The sequence below is a fragment of the Zerene cesonia genome, chromosome 11, assembly GCF_012273895.1.
Source record: "Zerene cesonia ecotype Mississippi chromosome 11, Zerene_cesonia_1.1, whole genome shotgun sequence".
Classification (NCBI taxonomy): domain Eukaryota; kingdom Metazoa; phylum Arthropoda; class Insecta; order Lepidoptera; family Pieridae; genus Zerene; species Zerene cesonia.
The window spans coordinates 7,495,685-7,518,163 of NC_052112.1; the positions used below are offsets into that span (position 1 = coordinate 7,495,685).

Here is a 22,479-nt window from a genome sequence, read left to right on the forward strand (position 1 = left end):
CAGGAGCGACAATATTTTGGTTAATTATTTTATATAGTAAAACTATATCCGACACTGTACGACGAGTTTTCAAGCTCATCATATTGAAGTGTTTGAGTCTGTCAATGTAACTAATACTGCTTTTAGCAATTCCAGCTCTATATGCTAGGCAACGGACCAGAAATTTTTTTAATCGCTCGATTCGATTGCAATGCGTTTGCTAAGTTGGATTCCACACTGAGCAACAATACTCAAGACGACTACGAACACAGCTGTTGTATAGCACGAGTGCAGTGTAAGGATCCTTGAACTCTCTAGAACACCGAAGGATGAAGCCAAGAGATCGATATGCTCCGGACAATATGTTATCATAATGATCTCTAAAACGTAATTGTGCATCGAGGTAGACTCCAAGATCTCGGACCACCGTGATCTCCTGCAATAATGAACCGCTAATACTATAGGACGACCTTGTGATCCTTTTTTTCTTTAAGAGCATCTTAAATAGTGATAAATGCTACCACATCAAACGGGCGAAACTGCGGGAGAAAAGCTAGGAAAAAAATATATTAAAAAATATATTTACGAATTTATTATATAATAATAATATGTATAACTTCAATGTAGTTTTAATGCTATTGCTCTTGCATATTAAATCAAAAAATACAAACTTTACTGAAACCTGTCATCATTTTAGGTGTTCTAATATAAAGTAAAGTACACAAATAATTTTACCGGTAAAATACATGATAAATAAAAAAATACTTTATTATCTCACAACTTACATCTACAGTAGAAAATAAATAAAACTAAAGCCGTAATGATACAAATAGACATATTTAAGATTAAAATAAACTATATCTAGCTACAAAATGTATATCTGTGACCTAATTAAACATTTTGTTATTATTCAGTTTCTCTTTTGTTCTAGTGATATTACGGGATTTACATATTTTTGTGCCAAAAAAATATAGATCAATTACAATGTGTTTTTTTTTATAATATGTATAAATGATACACAACTAAAATAAATTAATAAAAAATGAAATATAAATAATAAATTATTAAAGAACACAGCCAAAATTCCTTTCATATAATCTATATATCTATATATATAAAATTCTCGTGTCACAGTTTTCGTTGCCATACTCCTCCGAAACGGCTTGACCGATTCCTCTGAAATTTGGTAAGCATATTGGGTAGGTCTGAGAATCGGCCAACATCTATTTTTTATCCCGATATTCCTACGGGATGCGGACTTACGCGGGTAAAACCGCGGGGCGCAGCTAGTAATAGTATATAATACACTCAGTACTAGAAAAAATATGCCTTATTAACTTAATGCGAAGACGCAGTTTATAATCCAGAACAGGACGAAATATAATTCTATATTTACTTATTTTTCTCAATAACTAGTAAAATGTAATATAACTTTACCTTTACCTTTGTAATATAATCCAATTTCAAAATATTTTCTACAAACATAATTCCAATAAGAAAAAAAAATAGGGCAAGATTCAAATTGCTTGCAGTCATTCTATGAGCCTATTTAGAATTATCACAAAAACCAATAACAACAATCGGAAGTTCTTGTAGGCCGAGCGTACAGCCAGCGCGCTTCATTTCAGCTTTCAAAGTGCTTATGCGCACAAAACTAGTCTTTATTACTAATACAAAAGACTTTATTTTCTATTATCTATCCAATATTTAGAACTCTTCTGAACCAACTTCTCGGCGTAGTGGTGACATCGAGCAGCGGGTCTCCATACGAGTTGGTGACGTTGTACAAGGGCACTGACCTGTCTATTCTGAAGCCGACGCGCAAGTCGTGAAGGAGGTCCGTGCGTGGATGCTGGCGTTGCCATTCTGTGGCTGCAGATAATAAAATTGGGCTATATTAAATATATTTTACATTTTCATTCAAATTATAACAAGTGTTTTTGCGTGAAGAGACGATTAAAATAAAATATAGGAGTAATAAATAATTAGATCCACATGAATAAAATTATTGCATAGAATAATCAAATTTTAACAGGCAAAAAAATTATCTAGGCAAAAAAATCATACTAAATAAATGTATTACAAAAACAATACACTAGTATACATATCAAAACAGTAACACTCACGACAATAAGGCTGCTTGGAAGTAGTAAGAACGAAATATGCGCCTTTCGCCTTTTGCCTGTCCTCGCCGCCCACAGCATTGATGCCCATTTCAGAACACGACGAATGTCTATCGCACGCCGCTTGCAGACTTGCGTTCACTCTGAATATTAATAATAATATTGAAAACAATGAAAATTTAAATAAACAAAAAATAGAAAAATAAATTATTTATTTTCAAAACGTAACGTATGATTCTGTAGGTGCTAGATATATATCTCAAAAAGTTGTAAATAGTTCATACTTAAAATATTAATATTTTACTTATTATAACTCATATACTAAACAGAAATGAAATCCCAAAACATGCATACACAATACATACCCTTCATAAGTCATATTCCACCGGAATGCTCTAAATGAGCAATTACCATTCACCAACGACTCTGTGAATAGCACATACGCACGTCCGTGACTGCATATCGCTTGTTGGAGACCTGATAATGAAAATAATTCAAAAACCACATTATTCAATTCTTCGTAAAACTTGTCCAACTAAAGCGATATTTCTGTAAGTCAGATAAAAATTATTCATTCAAATATGAAAGCATTTTCATTCGACAAATTATTGTATCTCCGGATCATAAAAATCAGATCAAAACTAAACGCTAACGCTGTAATTGGTATGCAATATTTAAATACGTACGTGAAGCTGAAATGGGAAAGAACTTAGACCAGACGGAATCCGTCTTGTTAACGCAGCCCGGCTGTTGCATACCGCCGTTGGGATAAAAATCTGCGTGACCTAGTAAAAAATAAAATAGTAGTAAAATATGCTACTAGAGCATCAAATAATATTTGTAATACACTAAATAACACAAAGTAATAACGGACTTCATGTAACATTGGCAAATTCTGTTGGAACATAATTACTCATTTCTTTAAAATAAATCTTATCCACATCTATACTAATATCACAGATAATATTATACTATACTAGTACTAATATTATAAGAGGAAATAAAGAAGATTTGTTGGTATAAACACATAACAAAATACTTATTTTAATATATAAATCACAGTAATAAAATAAAAACAGAAAAAATCTAGTCTAATTTTCATTGCAAGTACAACTGACAGCAAGGATATATATACCTACGTCTCTTAGTATCATTATGAATAAACTCTAGTATCTGGAAACTTTCTTTTTTTATGTCTACACTGTTTATTTTTCAACATAATTAGATCCAAAATCAACAAACCTATAGGATCTGGTAACCCAAAGCCAATCTTTTGTAAGAGCCGCCCATTAGTATGGATGACATCCACAAAATCCGCATCTGAATCATCCAGCCTTTCCACACGACTTGAGTCACCGAAACAGGGCTGTGCTGGATCTAGACCTACTTAGGTCAAGTATTAAGGTATTATGCGATTATAATATTTTTAATACGATTTTTCGTAAGTTATATTCAATTTTTACATATCGAAGGTAAACCGTCAAATTGTGAAATGGACATTTAATATGGTAATAATACCTGTAATTCTCGCAACTCTGCCCAAATGGTAAGAAACATACGATACAATGTGTGCGCCCAGACTATGTCCAATAAAGTGGAAGTCTTTAATGCGAGCTCCTGTCTTTGCTATCAATTGTCGCATGAAGCTAAAACCAAAAATATAATCCAAATGTTAATAATATACTTATTTGTATAAACGTTTTTAATAGAAATTACATTACAGAATATATTATTAACAAGATTAAAAATATAAAAGAATTCTTCTCCACATAAAGGCCACTTATTACAACGAAAAACATAAACTATAGATCAAACATTTTTTATCCTATCATCGTAATATTTTATTTGAATTTGAGACTAATAAGTATTAATAATTTATACCCAGTCGTATCGGAGCCAACTCGTCTAGTGTTGGCTACTGCACGCCAGTACTTCCATGTATTGCCCCCCTTACTCCAGTCCACGGCTATCACATTTACATCCGCCTACGTGAGAAGAAAATACAAGAATACGTTAAATTGTTGTACTGTTTAAGAATCATAAAAGTAATTTTCATTTCTTAGATCACTGGGAAAAACATCATATATGATCATAGTAAAATATGTACTACTAGCTGCGCCCCTAAGTTTCACCCGCGTAAGTCCGTATCCCCTAGGAATATCGGGATAAAAAGTTACCTATATGTTATTCCAGTTGTCCAGCTGTCTACGCACCAAATTTAATTGCAATCGGTTCAGTAGTTTTTGCGTGAAAGAGTAACAAACACACACTTATAATTTACAAACTTTCGCATTTATAATATTAGTACGATAGTAAGTAGTATATCCTATACGTATTATATGAAACAATAAATCGCTTTGAGAATCGAATTTGTCATACGAAAAATACACATAACATAATATTAGTAGGACTAATAAGATAGGACTAGTAGTATATTAATATAAACAATGAATACGCTCGGTCCAAACTTACAACCCTGCTCGATACTCCTACATCGCAAATTGGAATAAAATAGAGTATTTTTTTGTAAATCATCATTATACATAGCCATAATTTATTGTTTTATAGTAATGTTTGAATGCTAACGTTTAAATTATTTTTAATTATTCAGTCATCACAACTCGATTAAAATTGAAGAATATTTGAAATATTTAGACAGAGTATTCAATGGCTTACTCGTGATGCATTTGTTTATATATAAATAAATTAATTGTAAAAGTTGGAATATATCAAATTTATAAGAATTTTTTCTTATTGAATATATGATATATAAGAATTTTTGCTTTAGAAATAAGGTTAATTATTTTATTACCGATAATTCATGTAAATTATGACAACGAATATTTATTATATTTTGCAAATATAAACATTTAATAAATGTAAAATTATATATACATACCCAGTATAAGAATGCTTTTGTCATATCTCGAACCCACGACGCATTACTGTGACTCATGAATCCATGAACAATCATTATTGTTTTTCTAGCTGGATTGAAATCTACCCATTCTAAGCCGAATTGGTCCCCAGGATATACCTTGGACAAATGGAATAAAGTAATTACAACTATACACGAAAAATAAATTTTAGGGTTGTCTGTGATTTCCACGTGAATTCAAAATAAATGTACTAAGAGCTTGATATATGTTATTTATATTATACCCACACATAAAAACATTTTCATTCCTTTTTTGGCTAATATTTGTCCAACTTTTTTATTTTCTCGACGTAAACGTAATCTCTTCTAGAACCGCAAAATTTCGTTAAATATTTTTTTAATATCCAAATAACTAACCAAATATCACATCTCCGTATTCAAATATATTCAGTTGAATAGTTCAAGTTGACTCTTGAAAGAGAGATAGAGAGAGATATTTATTCAATATGTAAGTGACACACTTTTTAAATTAGGTATAGAAACAACGAATTCAAATAATATTACCAAACAAAGGTAATTAGAAACAAATATATATGAGTAATAATAGTATAACAAGGATATCCTATGTGAGAGCCGATAAAAATTACAAATAAATGCAACATTCCACATTTAACATTTTTTAACAATGTGAGTGCATTGTAATTTTTCTTTGCCTGATTAATCTCTACATAATATATAAAATTCTCATGTCACAATGTCAGTTACCATACTCCAACGAAACGACTGGACCGATTCTCATGAAATTTTTTATGCATATCTCTAACATCTATCTACCATACCCCTAAAATGATGAGTTAAACAGAGCAGCGTTTGCCGAGTTAGCTGGTATTGTAAAAAATTTCCTCACGCAGAATACTGGCACAATCACTTAAAATATCTACTGCGTACTATTTATAATCAACCCATTGTTACCCTTCCCTATTTGGAAATTAAAAAACAGCAAAATAATTCTTCAGATATTTTAACTTTTCTATATACCTTATTGCAGCGCAGAATACGCTGCAGTTTATCATGTATTTCAGGTATCGAATCGAAATATCTGAGATAAAGTAATAAAATAAAGTAACGATTCCTTAGATGTAGGTATTTGATTATATAAGAACGGAAACAACCACGTGCTTTTAGCTATGTGCAGCACTGTAGATAATTGTATCTATTGTGAGTATTGGCTTATAACTTCAATTGAACTGCATTAAATTATCTCTTTATGAATGTTTTCCGATTAGTCACAAAAACATTTTTTTATGAAAGGACACAAGTGACTAAGTAAGTACAGTACAATCACGTTACTCATAAGTAAAAACTATTTGTCAAAGTGAAAACCAGTATCTAATACGTAGAGAATATTTTACCATTCTTGGAAATTTAATTACAATAACAAAACTAATAACGTTCTTGCCTCCAAAGTGATGGTCGAAGCAAAATAATTAGTAATTGCTTAGAAATTGCATGATGCAACACAATTACTTTGCCTTACAGCTTATTAAGTAATCCTCAATTATTAATACATAAAAAAATACCTGCCTAATGCAATTAAAATAATTTCACGAACTTGACTCATTTCATTTATTTTTACCTTTTAATGAGGTATGGTGAATGGCAGAATTTTTATTACTTATTTCATAGAAACTAATATCAGTATTATCTCAGATAACTTGTAATTATTTTGGGTTTCTGATTTCTCGAATTGAATTTCTGAAAATATATGGATTACCTACAAAACATAAAATAAAAATCCCGCTTTTTGGGTAATAATTCTTAAATCTTTTTTTATGTGTTATAACTATTTGCTCTCGGCATCAGCCGCGTATTAAAATATAGACGGAGTAAAAACACGTCAACTTTCGATTGATGTTCGCTATTCAATCAGTCAATCAAATATTAGGTTCAGGTTTTCTTAGTGAGGAAGTATAAAAATTGGAATTCCTTTTTCAAACACAGTTTGGATATTTGACTCCTGTTTGTTTCTTTCTGTATTTCAAGAGAAGAGGCCCTTAGTTTAAAATATTTTAAAATTGTATTTAGTGCTGATATAAAATGATTGTTTGTATGTTTTATATTATATTGCACCTACTAATACCTGCACTCTGCCTGGCCGTAATCTGGATGAGAAGTAGAAATGAGTATTAACGCTGTCAGAAGTTGCTGGCTTCATATTTAGGAACCACAGCTGATCCATCAACGAGCCCAGACCAAAACAATCCACAACTTTGGGTACTGGGAGCTTAGCTGTTGTATCCTAAAGCAAAAATAATGTAGATGAGCACGCTTACAATTTGTATCATAAATTTTATTAATTGCTACCAAATATTAATTAATCAAATTTCTATACCTACATGTGCTATATGGCCTACTAAAAGATTCCTGTTTTTTATTATGAATTATTATATTTTTTTATAATAACTCACAAATTCCTCCTAATTTTTATACTTATGTTAAACTTATAATCATCCCGTGTGAATATAATATGATGAATGCAAAAGTTTGTTTGTTGTAAGTCGTCCATGAATGTTGAGAAGCCATATGTATATTGATGATGTTTTGGGATTAGGAATTCAAATATAGGTACCTTAAATACGATTAGATTTATGTATACCTCAACATCGGCGTAATCCATTTTGACACTGGACTTAGCTGTGGTGGTCACATCATTGCGATAGTTCAAAAAATCTTGTAAATCGTCTGGGCTTATGTGATTTTCCACTAAAAATAAAGGAGCGTTATCAATGTCTGCGTGTCCTTTAGATTTTTCAAACTATATTTATTCCTGCTATTAGCACCTTAAGAAGTCCTAACTCTCTAGGGTTACACTATTAATAATCGAATGGATGTACAGAGTCAAAAATTCAGCATAATACTTATTGAGGCCACAGACCGAAATTGGTGACCTACTTTTGGTAAACAAAAACTTAGTTTTATGTAATACAGAGATACGTTGCGCTTAAACTTTCATAGCGGTATGAAGCGATTCGCGAAAGTTAAACAATTCCGAAACTTCAAATTAGTAGCAATAAAGTAAAAAACAGTTATAGTTTAATTTGAATTATGAACAAAGACTTGGAGGCTTAACTCTATGTATAACTGTGCCAAGTAATTAAAATGTATATATATATATATATATATATAAAGAAAATGCGGTACAATCTTATCAGTTTTATAAGATCCTAATTGTTAAGAATAGTTCAGGGGTCTTAGGTAGGCGGACCTAGGTATGTTATGTAACTAAGGAGTAATGAATGATTTGTTATCAGTCAAAAATAATAATATTTTCTATGAAAGGTGTATATAATGTAATAAATAATTGGGTATGTAACCCCAAAATGTAACCTATAATATGTTTATCCTAACACAGGCGTGGCGAAACCGAGTTTTGTATCCACACACGATACCTGTATTTCCGCATCACTATCAAGGCCAAATGGGGTGTTATCTACGCACGTCCTTCAAAGCACTTGATGTTACCATGACAACCATGTTTTTTATATCCTGACCTCTACCACTACCAGGCAGAATTGTCGGTTTCCAAGAACTATTGAGAGCCATTTCACGCGATGCGAAGGCACGCGAATGATCGCGTAATTTTGTATTAGATAATAATAATTATTAATTAACTTTTACTTTGAAGTGATGAAACAGTAAACTTTCTTTGTAATGCTTGCTGTTTATTTGTGTATTGTGCATTTTGCATGTAGTAAGTATTCTTTGTATCAAATAAAATTATAAGGGAATAATTAATTTTCAATGAATATAATAGAGTTAATTATAGTTTCACAACAAAAGATTTAGAATTACCAACAACACATTTTTTTTTACTTGAAGATCTGGCTAGTTACGGATAAATTCTACAAAATACCCGACGGAACACAGTGTTTAGCCGGTAGTTCACTGATTTTCGGTGGGTGTCGGTCATAACCCCTTTACTTAAGTCTGAGTATGCGTAAACGCATTCCCGATCCAAACACAATAAAAAGTCTCTACCTAAATCATGTAATATAAACCAGCTGTAACTGTTAACTAATTGAGACAAACTTACACTCGTCTGTAGTCAAAATAACTTGAGATACTCCTATATCGCAAGTTAAAAATAATAATAGACACCAATACGTGAGCATAATCATTTTTCCTAATATTTAATTATTATTTATTTCACTATCTATTTCAAATTATTACTTCAAAACTATAAATAAATTCAGCACAAAACAGTAGGATACAAATGAATCAACTGCTTTATATGGACTGTGACAATAATAGCAGACAACTTGAATATAAACAGATTTGCAGGAAGTTCAAAGCTTCTGATAAATATTTATCAATTAATTTATCGCTAATTTAACTAACGATATTTTTATTGAATAGTTCCCTTTATTAGAAGAAACATAACATGAACCTTTGAGTGAATAGATACGTAGGTACGTAACTGTCTATCGTATTAGATAATATTTTTTTGTGCTTATGATTTAGCCATATATATATATTCTGTGTTTTCATTTTGTTGTAATTTTTTAATAAAGACACAATATAAATACAAGTAGATAATAAATATTATATTCAATAAGATTATTCAGTGCGATTGCCAAGTTAATTTACATAGGTATTTAAAACATAAAAGATTTCTAATAGGATGTTTGACTTGGTATTACATACATGGATCTTATAACTTTTTACCGTAGGAAAACTGTGTTGCTAGTCTTAATTTTTTACAAGCATTGTTTACATGTTTTTACGGGATCTTTTATGCTGACCTTTTATTTCACACTTTCTATAATTTTTTTTTTTCCTTTCTAGTACCTTCTATTTCTGGAATACCAACAATGGATTTTCATAAAACCTTATGGCACGACTCAAACATTCAATATAAGAATGAAATAATCGCGAACCATCTCACAACCTAATGTGACAAGGCTGATCATATACAGACTTCCGAATTCATTGCCATTACTAGACCTGATATATTTGAGTTTTCTTGGGCTGGAAGCCTATTAATAGACGTAAATTTATAGTAAGAAATTTCCTACTGAAAATGTTCTAAAATTATTCAAACAACGTACAAATCGTTGCATGATAATCGCAAGTAAATAATATCAGTAAAACACTGAATCGTCAAACTAACAAAGCGCCAATCCAAATTATTATAAAGAATTCTATTGTAGTTGGTGTATGTAGAAAACTAGACCGAAATTGGAAAATATTTTAGTTTTTCCTTGATTTGTACACTAAATGGTACCTAAATTTGAAACTTCTATGGCTGCTAGAAGTGCCTTAGAATTTTGATGATCGGTCAGTGAGTGACAAAATTAATAAACATTTGACTGGTCAAAATTCTTAAACTACTGATTCAAATTGTATAAAATTATACTATATATAATTATATAATACTATTGTATATAGTTATGTAATACATACAATAAAAATTTTACAATACGCTCGTATTTTAAAAATTTTATACAATGTCCAATGGTTAATTAATATTGCGATAAAACAATAAAATTATATGCTTATAAATTTGTCCCGACACATTCTTTCCGATATTATTGTCAGTGGTTCTTACTCCACGACATTGACATACCTATTTTAGTTGGTTGACAGGATATATAAAAATGCTAAACTATAATACAACATTATAAAACATATATATATTTTAATTAAATGCTAAGACACTATATTATTCACCATAAAATAATCGTGTTCATATAATTTGTAATTTTGAATTATTGTACTATAATTATATTTTACGTAAATTTTTACATTCTGGTAACATTACTAGTCTATTCTATGATTGGCTATTCATGTAAACCGTTCAAACTTCAAAATTCAGTGCAACAGATTTTAATTTCAAACGATTTGCCGTTAATGTGTCAACAATCGTATTATAACTTTGCTGTTAATTGTTTTACTTGACTTTTAATTTATATTTTATTTTAAGTTTATATATAATGGCATCAATCAAAGAAGATGATAAGAAAGAAATACCAGAAATCATACATGATCCTCAAACAAACAGCACATATCAAAGATTACGATTCTTTGGAAAGGTACGTTTATAAATGTTTACCAGCAATTTGTGTATCTCTTAATTTGCCCAAGTTAAGAAATATTTTAATTTCATTTGCAATATATTATGAATTAAAAAAAAATATCGAGGTTAGCATCTTGGCCAACACATTCGTTTTTAACTGCCACTCCAAATTGTAAGTTAATTTCATTTGTAATAAATAGTAACTTTTTCATTAATAACAAATTAAACATTAATGAATGCTTAAAACATGCATTTATGCCAGTAAACATTGGTTTTATAATTTAAATACACAAGCCGTTAAAGACGATTGGTTAACTTTTTCATCTTTGTTTAATGATATAATCTGACATTAGGAATATACTTTAATAATTGAAATAAAAACTATCCATTATGATACTCAGAAATTGAGTAAATTAGCAATATCTGTGTAATATCATTGAATTCTCTTTTGATCCCGTGGCAGGTGTTGAACATCTGTTTCAAGTATTGAAACGAGTTTTTAATTAAGTTAAATATGAATGTTATTCAATCATAAAATAAAATAAAAATGTTTTGTATGTATTTAACTTACTTTACTTCCTACTATACTCCAATTTACTTTTTCATGCAACTAAGAATTTTCTTTTAAATCAAATATGTTAAACATATGTATTATGTTATAAAGTAGTAGATAAATTTTGCAATTAAAGAGATCTGTTTTTCTAGGGTGGCTTTGCAAAGTGTTATGAAATACAAGATATAGCCACAAATCAAGTATGGGCTGGCAAAGTTGTACCCAAGAAGCTTCTAGTGAAATCAAATCAGAAAGAAAAAACAGCTCAAGAGATCTCCATCCATAGATCGCTTCAACATAAACATGTAGTTGGATTCCATAGCTTCTTTGAAGACTCTCTTAATATTTATATTATTTTGGAACTATGTAAAAGAAGGGTAAGTATCATACAAAGTATGTGTAATTTTTGTCATAAATTAATAACCTTGTTTTATTTTACTCCATTTTAAATGAGAAACTTAGCATATCTTAAAGTAAGATTATTTACAAAATAACACTGATTACAAGGTTTTGTTGTGTGAAATTATGTGAAGGTGTGGAAGCTGTTGCAACCCTGTTTTCTTGTGAATGCTTTATATTTAGCCCTCTTTCTTTTAAAATAACTGAATCAAATGAAGATTAAGCTTGCACTAATGGAGCTAGTTGGAGCATACACAGTTAAAAAGAAATCATTTCAATCAGACTTGTAACTTTTAAGTTATGCATTGACAATCATACATACATAATCATCAAATTAATAGTCCTTTTTTTAAAGTCAGTTAAAAACCACACAAATTCATGAATCAATCTTATAAACTTATTTAAAATAGAAACAATTTATAATTACAAATATGTATCTAATTATATATTTTCACCACAATCTTATTCTCAAATGCACCTTAATATTTCTATAGTCTATGATGGAACTGCACAAACGTAGAAAAGCGATAACGGAGCCAGAGACAAGATTCTACATGCATCAGATACTGTTGGGTGTCCAGTACTTACACCACAAGCGTATCATTCACAGGGATCTCAAACTTGGAAACCTTTTCTTAGATGATGATTTACATGTTAAAATCGGGGACTTTGGTCTTGCCGCCCGAATTGAATATGAAGGTAATATATTTATTTCGAAACATGTGTAAAAATCTAATAAGTAAAATTAATTTTTTTGTAGACTGAACAGAATGACAACTGAGGTATAGAAGTAATATGTGAAAACTAAAAAAATTCTTAAAAATAAAAAACAATACAAACATACCTTTTCCTACTATTGCTTTTTTATACTCAATCCTCTACAGATATGAAAAATTGTCACATCTCTCAATATTTACAAAAGAAATAGTCTGGAAAGAATTGTAAGCAATAACCGATCATCATTCTATTCCCTCTATTAGGAGAGAGAAAGCAGACTGTATGCGGCACACCCAACTACATAGCGCCTGAGATATTGACAAAAAAGGGACACTCCTTTGAAGTAGACATTTGGAGTTTGGGCTGCATCATGTATACTCTCCTTGTTGGCAAACCGCCGTTTGAGACATCCACACTTCAAGATACTTACAAGAGAATTAAGAAGTGTGAATATAGGTGAGATGCTGGACTTCATTTTTACCAATTATAATAATTATATAGGTGTATGTATGTTTATTCAATTTTAAAGTTTCCTAAGAAAAAAGCTCATCTGTTATACTCAATATTTTTTAATTTCCTAACACTAGTTTTGATGAAATTTGAATTTATAAAATATGTATAACATTATCATATAATTTATGTATTATATCAATATATAACTTGTACCTTGTCACTTAGAACGGGGCTAGACCTAGCGGTTCAGCTGTGTTTCTCTGGTCCCTGGCTATCAGTTGGCACACGTTATGCACAGGCTGTTATCAACGATAATACTCTAAATCAACGATACAGGTTACAATTAGTGTTAAGGTGGTGGAATGCTTCCATGTGACTAAAGGCATCATGTGTCTCCACACAAAGCTGTTCACCATTTTTGTACCATTTCAAAATCATTTCAAATTTATGTATTAATTTCATTTGTTTGTTGAGGCTTGTTATAATGGTAAGAAGTAACTAATCTATTTTAAACACGAAACACTTATTTTTTTTATGAAAAGTCTTGTGTTTTATTCATAGTATGTAAAATTTACTTGAGGAGGCTATAAATCAATGGAAAGGAAATTTCGTTCTGTCAAACAAATAGAACAATGATATTTTAAAATAAAAAAATATAGCCCTTATATGTTACTTGATAAAAATGTCACTGAATCAATTGATATGTTTTGTAAATCAATTGGTATACCCAAAACTTTCCTCTTCACTATACTAGTATACACTAATCACACAAATATTCCAGGATCCCATCAGCGCTGCGCAAGCCAGCTGCGTCCATGATTGTGCTGCAGCTGCAGTCGAACCCCTCCCTCCGGCCGTCGGTGGACAAGCTGCTGCAGCACGAGTTCTTCTCGGCGGGCATCATGCCGGCAGCACTACCTTTGTCGTGCCTCACCACCGCGCCGCGGACAGATCAGCTGGTGGAGGGCGCACCGCTGCACAGGCGCCCGCTGAACGAAGTTAATAGCAATGGTGCGTTTTAATGTTTGCGTTTTGATTGTTTGATTTTGGTTTGTTTTTTTTTATGAAGTCATATGTGAGGAGAAAACACTTGCATTAAAACAATTGATTGAACATTGGGACATAATTTTAGAATCTCAGGTAAATCTTATGTTTTATAAACGCCCTGCTATGTAAAAGTAGTTTCCTTAAAAAAATAGGGATTATAGTATATTAATAAAAAAACTATGGATAGCACCAAACAAATTTTCAATAAGATGGATATTACAGATTTATGTATGTCTTGTCCAATTATTCAACAAATTAAAACATCCAGATTAAAGGACTAACATTGGATTCTAAAAATTTTTTGTATATTGATGAAAAAAAATGATGTATGTGTAGACCAAGCGATGGCGGTGGACTCGCCGGTGAAGCGCGCCCCAGCGGCCGAGCCGCGCACGGTGGAGCCCACGTCGCACCGCCAGAACCTCGTCGCGCTGCGCGACCAGCTCGCTGCGCTGCTCACAAGCAAGGTAACACTAATTATACTACTTTGCCATCACATATCACTTAAAATATGTTAATAGCAATACACGTGTATGATGTCTTCATGTACTATTAGCATTTTATCTACGTATATAACTACATTAAAAACGTACTTCGCAGCTAAAATGCCGGCCAGAGTACCTGACCGACGAGCTGAGCGACCCGGCGGCGCAGCCGCTCGTGTGGGTCGGCAAGTGGGTGGACTACAGCGACAAGTACGGCTTCGGCTACCAGCTGTGCGACGAGAGCGTCGGCGTCATGTTCAACGACACCACCAAGCTGATCATGCTCGCTAATGGAGTGTGAGTCTGCTTGCCTATTTTTTTTTTTCAGATGAATGGGAGCGTTTTATATTTAGTTTAGTTCTAAACCGCGGTGGCGAAATCTGAAACTATGAGATATGGAATGTCAAAAAAACAATTACCAATAGCTGTTGATTTTTTTCAATTACAAATTCTCCAATCTTGATTGAATCTAATCTTTCTCGTTAAATATCAAGTGTTGTACATATTTTATAATATTCATTCTCGTCACTTCGCAGCAACGTGCATTACATCAACCGGCAGGGCCAGGAGCAGTATATGACGATGCGCGAATATCCACAAGAGCTCGATAAGAAGATGAAACTCCTCACTTACTTCAGGAGATATATGACTGAACATCTTATGAAAGCAGGTGGGTTTCTAGAATTTTTTTCTATTATTATGATTATTAGTCCCCTTTTGTACATAGTACACCTTACTTATTACCATTTAATATTTTGTTCTAGTAAAATATAGTACTTATTTACTATACATTAGTGTTTGGTGTATAAACTTTTTGTAGCCTTTATGCTCACTCTTTATACAAAAATATGAATAAACTCCTAACATATTACAGTGAAATGAATATGTAAATTAAAAATTAAAATAACACCATGTTATGACGATATAATTATAATTTGTCTATCTGCAGGTGCGTCAGTACCGGTACGAGAGAGCGACGGTCTGTCGCGGTTGCCGCATCTCCACCAGTGGTTCCGAACCACGCTCGCTGTCATCATGTACCTGACTAATGGAACGTTACAGGTGAGTCCATAAAAGCAACATACAATGTGAATATATCAGCAGCACTACAGAATATAATATAACTGGCTGTTGCCCATGGCACGTTAATTCGGAGTAGTTTAATTGATGTTATGATACATACAGACCTCCCTCTTGAATCACTCTGTCTATTAAAAACAAAACCCCTTCAAAATCCGTTGCATAGTTACAAAGATACAAAGGGACATAGGGATGGAGAAAGTGTCTTTGTTTTATACAATGTTGTGATATATAACGGTCACATTCGAACTTCGATTTTAACGATTCCATTGTTTGACAGCGCGTGAAGGCATGGAAGCCGATGCGACACTGTTTTCCAGATCAATGTCAAATTATTAGCCCTCTATTTCAAAAATTACTAATCGATTTTGATGAAACTTGCATCGATCGAACGATATATTGGAGCATACCCAACACAGAAGTCATTTCACTTGTAGTTTTTTGAGTTATGCATGGTAAAAAAAATACACTTATAAAATTTGGCACGTTTCTAGAAGTTGTTATACAGTTAACATATCCAAAAACGACAATTAATACAATATTTCACAAATGCTTATTGAATAACGTCAGGTTATGAAACTTTTTTTTTAAGTCGGCTAAATAGTGTTAAAAATGCTAATTTTTGTTTATATAAATAAAGAAAAAAAATTGTAATTTTATATCACATACGCTGCTTGAATTTCATCTGTTAAATTAAAATGAAGTAAAATTTCAAAAACAATATATTTTTTTCAGAATATCATATTATAATTTATAGTCAACTTTGACTTAAAATATATATCATGTTATTCCACGAAAATGTGGATTTCGTTTTTGTGGTACTCTTGAAAATGAGAATTTAATGCAAGATTTTATTTCCTCAGATTAACTTCCAAGACCACACAAAGATTATATTATGTCCGTTGATGCAAGCCGTCACGTACATCGACGTAGAAAAGAATTTCAGAACATTCCGATTCACGACGATAGAAGAACATGGATGTGATAAAAAACTCTACACGAATCTCAAATACGCTTTGGAGAAAATAAACAGTGTTTTAGCGAACAAGCTATGCTAGTCGCGCGACTTGACCGTGGATAATTAATTTGATTGAAATGAATACATTATTCGATTTCACTTATAGAATAGTGTCACTCACACTTTCAAAGTAACCTTAAATTATATTTCATAGATTTAATGTTTTTTAACCATGTTTTATTTACGTTCTCTTGGCCTTTATTCTCTCAAAACAGATAGGACATTGTTTTTCTTTAAAACATTATTTATTTTTACGATTTGGAAAATACCCAGTCATAAAGGGATATTGGCATATAATGGACTTTATTTTCCTAGGAAGGAAACGAAGTAGAAGTTTCCATCCTTTATTTAGGATTACTACAAATATTTTTATCTTAAACCCAATTAAAGAGAAATATAAAGTTGATTTAGAAACTTAAATCTCTGCACTAGATGTAAATGGACATTTTAATACCTCCTTGTAATAAATAGTGCCTTTTAAAAGTTATTTCCTGAAGTTCAATATTTTTAGACATGTTGATTAGGAATTGTAGTTGGCACCGTGACTGATTGCCGGGTGCATCAAGAGATATCATTTGTAATGTTTTATTTAGTTTTGTAAACACTTATTTTATAAGTATTTGTGCTTCAACAACATCGAAGCTTAATTCATGTGTCACACATTTATCAAATTCCCCCTAAAATTTTTCGTCATCACATGCTGCATTATGCATTCTATTACTGTTTTTTGTAAGCAAATGGACTCAGTATTATTGGTAATTCGATGCTCTTGAAGCACTGCATTTGTAACTTTCTCCAGAGGATTGTTACCTCATGTAATATAACATTTGACAATAAAGTTTTTAGTACAAAAAAAAACATTTCATTTGTTTATCACATTTACTTCTCTCATCACATCATATAAATTATAAATTAATTAGATACTATTTAGTTGTGCATGTGTACCAAACTAGAAAATTCTAGTTTTCTAAAATTGTAGAAGTTTTCAAATTTATTGATTATGCATTCTATTGTTGAAAAAAAAACGGGACTGATTTGTCAATAAGTAATTTAAGAAATCTTGAATAATTCCTACTAAATCATACAAATGCCGACTATTAAATTTGGATTTTATATCACTGCTTGCGCAATTCAGACATAGCCAAGAACTCAAACCACATTTGGGAGAGCTCATATACAAGCATATAAATATGTAAATAGCATTACATATTTTGTTACTTTCCTATTCTTTTTTCGTTCCTGAACATTATAACGATAAAACTCTTGAATTGTTGCCATCTTCTATTCCTATTAAATTTATCTTTGGCAGTACAATTTCATTTTAAATTTTGTATTAAGTATTTGTTTTTGTCTTACAAAAAAAAAATAAACTAATTGAACTAAATAAGGTTGTATCCATATTTAACAAAAAAATTATTGATACAATAATGAAGGATATATTTTATCTCACTATATTTCAGTACCTAGATTATAGTCTATCAAAATGAAACCAATAAATTATGAGGCATTTAACGGATGACACCTTGCGTGCTAATTGGTGGAACGAATATGACCGAACCTAATAAATTTTGGTTCGAATTCGCAACCTGCACCTCATGGACCCGTTTGAATAAACAAAATCCTCGGCATCATACATAACCGCCAGAGTTTGTTAACTAACAACGGCACATATCGGCCTACTATAAGAGTGGCCAAACAGATGGCAATATCTGAAAGCTGTCCTTGCGAGACAGCATCAGATTGAAATTTAATAGTTTCACTTTAATAGAATATAATCTAGATACAAATTAATAATGCGTTAAGTTGTGAGGAGTGTGTTATGCATCACAACTTTTCGACAATTTGCAATGTCGCGAGTAAGATTATAACCTAACAGTGGTTACAATTTTACGACGACATAAACACCAATAAGTATCAAATTGATGAAATAAATTTTATATTGATTTTATCTATCCTTCATATTATTGTACGCTCATTTATTTCCTAAGGAACATTTGAATAAAGTTCTATTGCGACAACTTATAAAAATACAAAATACACTAGTTGAGCGCCTTATAATTCTGTATGTATTGCACCCTGATGGGGTAAGGCATCACTGGGATGTACAAAAAGTCCCTCCTTGGCTTGCCAATCTGTGTAAGCTCCATACTGTGATGTTACACCAACTATTTCACCTTGACCGCTGATGGGTCGTCCAAAAGTTCTTCCTGATCCAGCTAAAAATCTGAAAGAAATTTAATAATGTATTTTATGATTTCAAGTATGTTTTGAAAGAAAGAAACCTTTATTATGTTTTGAATATGTTTGTGTAATTGTTCAAATTGAAAGTGGGGATAACGAAAGCAAGAATCTAGCATGTGCATACTTTGTTGTATGTACAGTGTTCACAAACACTGTGTTAAGGCTAAAAGTGAACAGAAAATTGATGGGCAGATTTTTTTCAGATTTGTTTAACTTTGCAATATTTGTATGTTGGATACAATATATATCCATCATATTTCATCCATGCATCACAAAATTGTCATCTTAAACATAAATTATTTAATTTTTTTTTAATAACTTACGCAGAGGTATCTATGTGTCTAAATTTAACAGGAGTGTCCCTCCTCCAGTAGTCATTGTTACAGACAACTGTCCAATTGTCTCCGCTGTCTCCTTCTCCTTCATCATCACCATAGCATGACACCTCTTGGTTTCCAGACAGTGGTGATGAGAAATAGTGGGAATGTAAGTTCTTTTTAGTAGATACATGTTGCAGTCTTATATTAGTATTACACTTTATTGGTGCACTGTAAGTAATAAACAATAATTTCAATGTAATAGGTATAACACAAAATATGGCCAAATGAATATTCTCACTAGCAATACCCTAAATTATGTATTGTCTGTGTAAAAAGATGTTCGGTATGATTGAAATCAAATTAATGTTTACATTTATTTATATCAAATATTTCAATTGTATATACCCGCGTTTGCATGACTCTCCCATGGCCGGCCGCACAAGCCAGTGGCTGTTGTGATCGTCTGAAACATCAACAGCTGTGACCGACTGCTGGCCGGAGCCCGACCCATACTTAACATCATGAGAGTGGAGACGCAAACGAAGATCCGTATTTATTAGTTTTAAAATTGTACCGCAAGTTACAAATTCGGCCTTGGAACCTATAAATAATTATTTAATTTAATATTTTATTCATTAACAAAATCATATTGTTATAAACAGATCCACCCCTAAGATTGGGCCACGTAATTGCAAAGCATGCCCGGTTGTACTTACTACCGGTAATAATATATAACGATGTATGAATTAAAAACAGATATATATACACCTACCTTCCGATATTCCTATACCACATATTAATAGTAGTCCCAATAAATTCATTATATTGACGAAAAACTTCGCAAATACCATTTTCACAACAACCATTTCTAACTTCTTTCCTAGTTCTGTAAATTTTGACATATGCGGAAAATGACAGTGACGATAGGCAGGAGACGTAACAAAATGTAGGTAATAAATCTTCGATTCGAATGCACGTACGTTACGTAGTTCTTATAATCTCCTTTTATGAAATACAAAGACTAGGTAGATCTTTGTTACATGCTACAAACAATAATGATGGTGATGTCGACTAAGGTACGTGTAAATTCGCTACTTTCCTATATTTAAATACCTATGCTTCTATCTATCTCCAAACTCGCGGGTTATACAATTTGTCCATTGTATGAATATTTGCGCTTGTGTAGGTGCAGATAAAATATTTGAAAGATAAGTCCTATACTAATTACCTCTTTGCATAAATGGGTGCAAATGGATAATCGGTGTAAAGTAATAATAGGTATTAACCGCGGCTTCGACTGCGTAATAAAAAGACGTACGATTTAAAAAGTAGGATAATAATGGAGAGCGACACAATATCTCCAGACACGAATTGGTACGACTCTACATCGCGTAATAAAAACCAACTAACAAACAGATAAGATTATAATTTTTTCATTCAGGATATCCTATTTAAATGCTTTTTATCCATTTTGAAAAAAAATGTTAATATTTCGTCTTTATTTCCGCATTACAATTCAAAAGTCAGCTGTCAATTGTCACTGTCATACATTCACATCATTTTTTGTCTCATGTATCGATAGGGTTTAGGTACCTATTATGTCGTAGGTGAAGTTATCAGTATTGCAAAAAAGAATAATTAAATAACAGAGATTTGCAACCCTATTATGATTAAATATTTATCTACCTTAATATATAACCCCTAGGTAGTGATTTTTAACAGTCAAGCAAATAAATACCGTGTGTATAAAATACATAGTTGGGTAATTATGGAAAATTGCGAAAATACATTATCGACAACAAATAAAGGTAAGAATGTCTGTTTCATTTGTCGATTTCTTTTTCATTGATAAACTTAAGCATTATTATTTTTTCAGTACCATTCGACCCTGGCTGGAATGACCCCCCTACTTTCACTTATAACGCCCAGCAAACCACTCCGAGCAGACCACGAAATTTTCTAAATAAAAGAGTAGCATTCCCAGTATCAAACAATGCTGGTGTACCTTCAGGGGTACCTGTAACTATTCCCTCTATACCAGCAGCAATGCCCATCTCACCGATGGTACCACCACCTGTGTCAAATATAGCAACAATCATTGAACCTCAAGAAAAAGTTCAAATTGATTGTGGAAAAATATTAGAAGAAGTAAAAGATGCATTATTGGAGATTTTAGGTGATAGCAGTGAGTTGGGTTCTAAGGCAGAGAGCATAAGAAAGAAAATTAGCTTAATGGAGGATATGTGGACGAGTGGGAAGTTAAATACACAAGTTCAAATACGAATGCAAGAATTAACCCGAGGTAAAGCAAACTTTTAAAATAGTTACTGTTTTGATATGATGTAATCATATCAAACAATTACCAGTAAATATGCAAGACCGGAGGACCATATCCTTTTCCTTACCCTTCCCAGTCCTTTCCTTTATTCTTCTCCCCAATCTTTTCTTAACCCATTTCCAATTTAAAGTCGGCAATCTATTTGTAGACGCGTAAGGCCTGCATGAAATGTTTATGGGTGGTGGTAGCGCTTACCATCAGGCGTCCCACCAGCTCCATTGCCGACTGTGACATAAAAATAAAACAAAAATTTATTAATAATATTTTGAATTTAAAAATTCTAAAATGCGTTTTTGTAACTTAATAACATTCCAGAAATGACAATAAAATAGCAATATATATTTCAGCTCTCAAAGAGGATAAGCCAGACAAAGCTGATGAAATCCACAAAGGTCTTATGGTAGACCATGTGAGTTTAGTGGGAATTTGGATGCCTGGTGTCAAACAAATAATTTACAATTGCATAGCCCGGACTGAACTATTGGCTATTGATAAAGAGTAAATGTGATTTATATAGATAAGTTAAATGTTAAAATTGTTCCAGAAAATAGTCATATATTAGCATTTAATGCTTTATTTCTATATAATTTGTTTGTTTGCTTAAAACTTATAAGTATTAAATTTTTTTTTTCGAATTATTCCTTTATATATGGAGTAAGTATATATAAATGACAGAATTACTAAGGCTGACACCCTGTTTAATTTTATTTTTCTTTTCTGCGAATTTTTTGTGATTTTTTTTCTATATTATGGTAAAAAATGAAAATGTATG

The 22,479-nt window shown here is 31.8% G+C and overlaps 4 protein-coding genes across 4 annotated transcripts; 2 read left to right on the plus strand and 2 right to left on the minus strand.

Annotated features, from left to right (window-relative positions):
- Positions 1–1,280: 1,280 nt before the first annotated feature.
- LOC119830196 (pancreatic triacylglycerol lipase-like) lies at positions 1,281–9,263 on the minus strand. The gene is made up of 11 exons (XM_038353107.1): positions 9,074–9,263; positions 7,637–7,743; positions 7,121–7,279; positions 5,002–5,139; positions 3,984–4,087; positions 3,621–3,748; positions 3,345–3,485; positions 2,789–2,887; positions 2,468–2,579; positions 2,106–2,245; positions 1,281–1,851 (listed from the first exon to the last, which is right to left on the minus strand). The coding sequence occupies exons 1-11, from the start codon at positions 9,156–9,158 to the stop codon at positions 1,676–1,678; spliced, it is 1,389 nt and encodes a 462-aa protein (XP_038209035.1). The 5' UTR covers positions 9,159–9,263; the 3' UTR covers positions 1,281–1,675.
- Positions 9,264–10,892: 1,629 nt separating this feature from the next.
- Positions 10,893–17,666, plus strand: LOC119829925 (serine/threonine-protein kinase polo). The gene is made up of 10 exons (XM_038352663.1): positions 10,893–11,072; positions 11,762–11,986; positions 12,503–12,707; positions 12,989–13,181; positions 13,960–14,189; positions 14,562–14,692; positions 14,826–15,007; positions 15,247–15,380; positions 15,660–15,772; positions 16,654–17,666. The coding sequence occupies exons 1-10, from the start codon at positions 10,974–10,976 to the stop codon at positions 16,846–16,848; spliced, it is 1,707 nt and encodes a 568-aa protein (XP_038208591.1). The 5' UTR covers positions 10,893–10,973; the 3' UTR covers positions 16,849–17,666.
- A 7-nt stretch (positions 17,667–17,673) lies between these two features.
- LOC119829926 (stromal cell-derived factor 2) lies at positions 17,674–20,295 on the minus strand. Its single transcript, XM_038352664.1, has 4 exons — positions 20,142–20,295; positions 19,775–19,970; positions 19,373–19,597; positions 17,674–19,032 (listed from the first exon to the last, which is right to left on the minus strand). Exons 1-4 carry the CDS (start codon positions 20,269–20,271, stop codon positions 18,861–18,863), a joined length of 723 nt encoding a protein of 240 aa, XP_038208592.1. The 5' UTR covers positions 20,272–20,295; the 3' UTR covers positions 17,674–18,860.
- Positions 20,296–20,929: 634 nt separating this feature from the next.
- Positions 20,930–22,441, plus strand: LOC119830427 (steroid receptor RNA activator 1-like). The gene is made up of 3 exons (XM_038353455.1): positions 20,930–21,177; positions 21,246–21,671; positions 22,055–22,441. Exons 1-3 carry the CDS (start codon positions 21,138–21,140, stop codon positions 22,207–22,209), a joined length of 621 nt encoding a protein of 206 aa, XP_038209383.1. The 5' UTR covers positions 20,930–21,137; the 3' UTR covers positions 22,210–22,441.
- Positions 22,442–22,479: the final 38 nt, after the last annotated feature.

Excerpts from the sequence above, each read along its gene's own strand:
- LOC119830427 (XM_038353455.1), top strand. The coding sequence starts at position 21,138 with ATGGAAAATTGCGAAAATACATTATCGACAACAAATAAAG. Across the intron at positions 21,178-21,245 it reads ATTATCGACAACAAATAAAG|TACCATTCGACCCTGGCTGG; the intron begins GTAAGAATGTCT and ends TTATTTTTTCAG. Across the intron at positions 21,672-22,054 it reads AATGCAAGAATTAACCCGAG|CTCTCAAAGAGGATAAGCCA; the intron begins GTAAAGCAAACT and ends TATATATTTCAG.
- LOC119830196 (XM_038353107.1), bottom strand. The coding sequence starts at position 9,158 with ATGATTATGCTCACGTATTGGTGTCTATTATTATTTTTAACTTGCGAT. Across the intron at positions 7,280-7,636 it reads TGGATTACGCCGATGTTGAG|GATACAACAGCTAAGCTCCC; the intron begins GTATACATAAAT and ends TTTTTGCTTTAG. Across the intron at positions 3,749-3,983 it reads GTTGGCTCCGATACGACTGG|CTTCATGCGACAATTGATAG; the intron begins GTATAAATTATT and ends TTTTGGTTTTAG.
- LOC119829925 (XM_038352663.1), top strand. The coding sequence starts at position 10,974 with ATGGCATCAATCAAAGAAGATGATAAGAAAGAAATACCAGAAATCATA. Across the intron at positions 13,182-13,959 it reads ATTAAGAAGTGTGAATATAG|GATCCCATCAGCGCTGCGCA; the intron begins GTGAGATGCTGG and ends CAAATATTCCAG. Across the intron at positions 14,190-14,561 it reads GAACGAAGTTAATAGCAATG|ACCAAGCGATGGCGGTGGAC; the intron begins GTGCGTTTTAAT and ends ATGTATGTGTAG.
- LOC119829926 (XM_038352664.1), bottom strand. The coding sequence starts at position 20,271 with ATGTCAAAATTTACAGAACTAGGAAAGAAGTTAGAAATGGTTGTTGTG. Across the intron at positions 19,971-20,141 it reads TGGTATAGGAATATCGGAAG|GTTCCAAGGCCGAATTTGTA; the intron begins GTAGGTGTATAT and ends AATTATTTATAG. Across the intron at positions 19,598-19,774 it reads GGAGAGTCATGCAAACGCGG|TGCACCAATAAAGTGTAATA; the intron begins GTATATACAATT and ends TATTACTTACAG.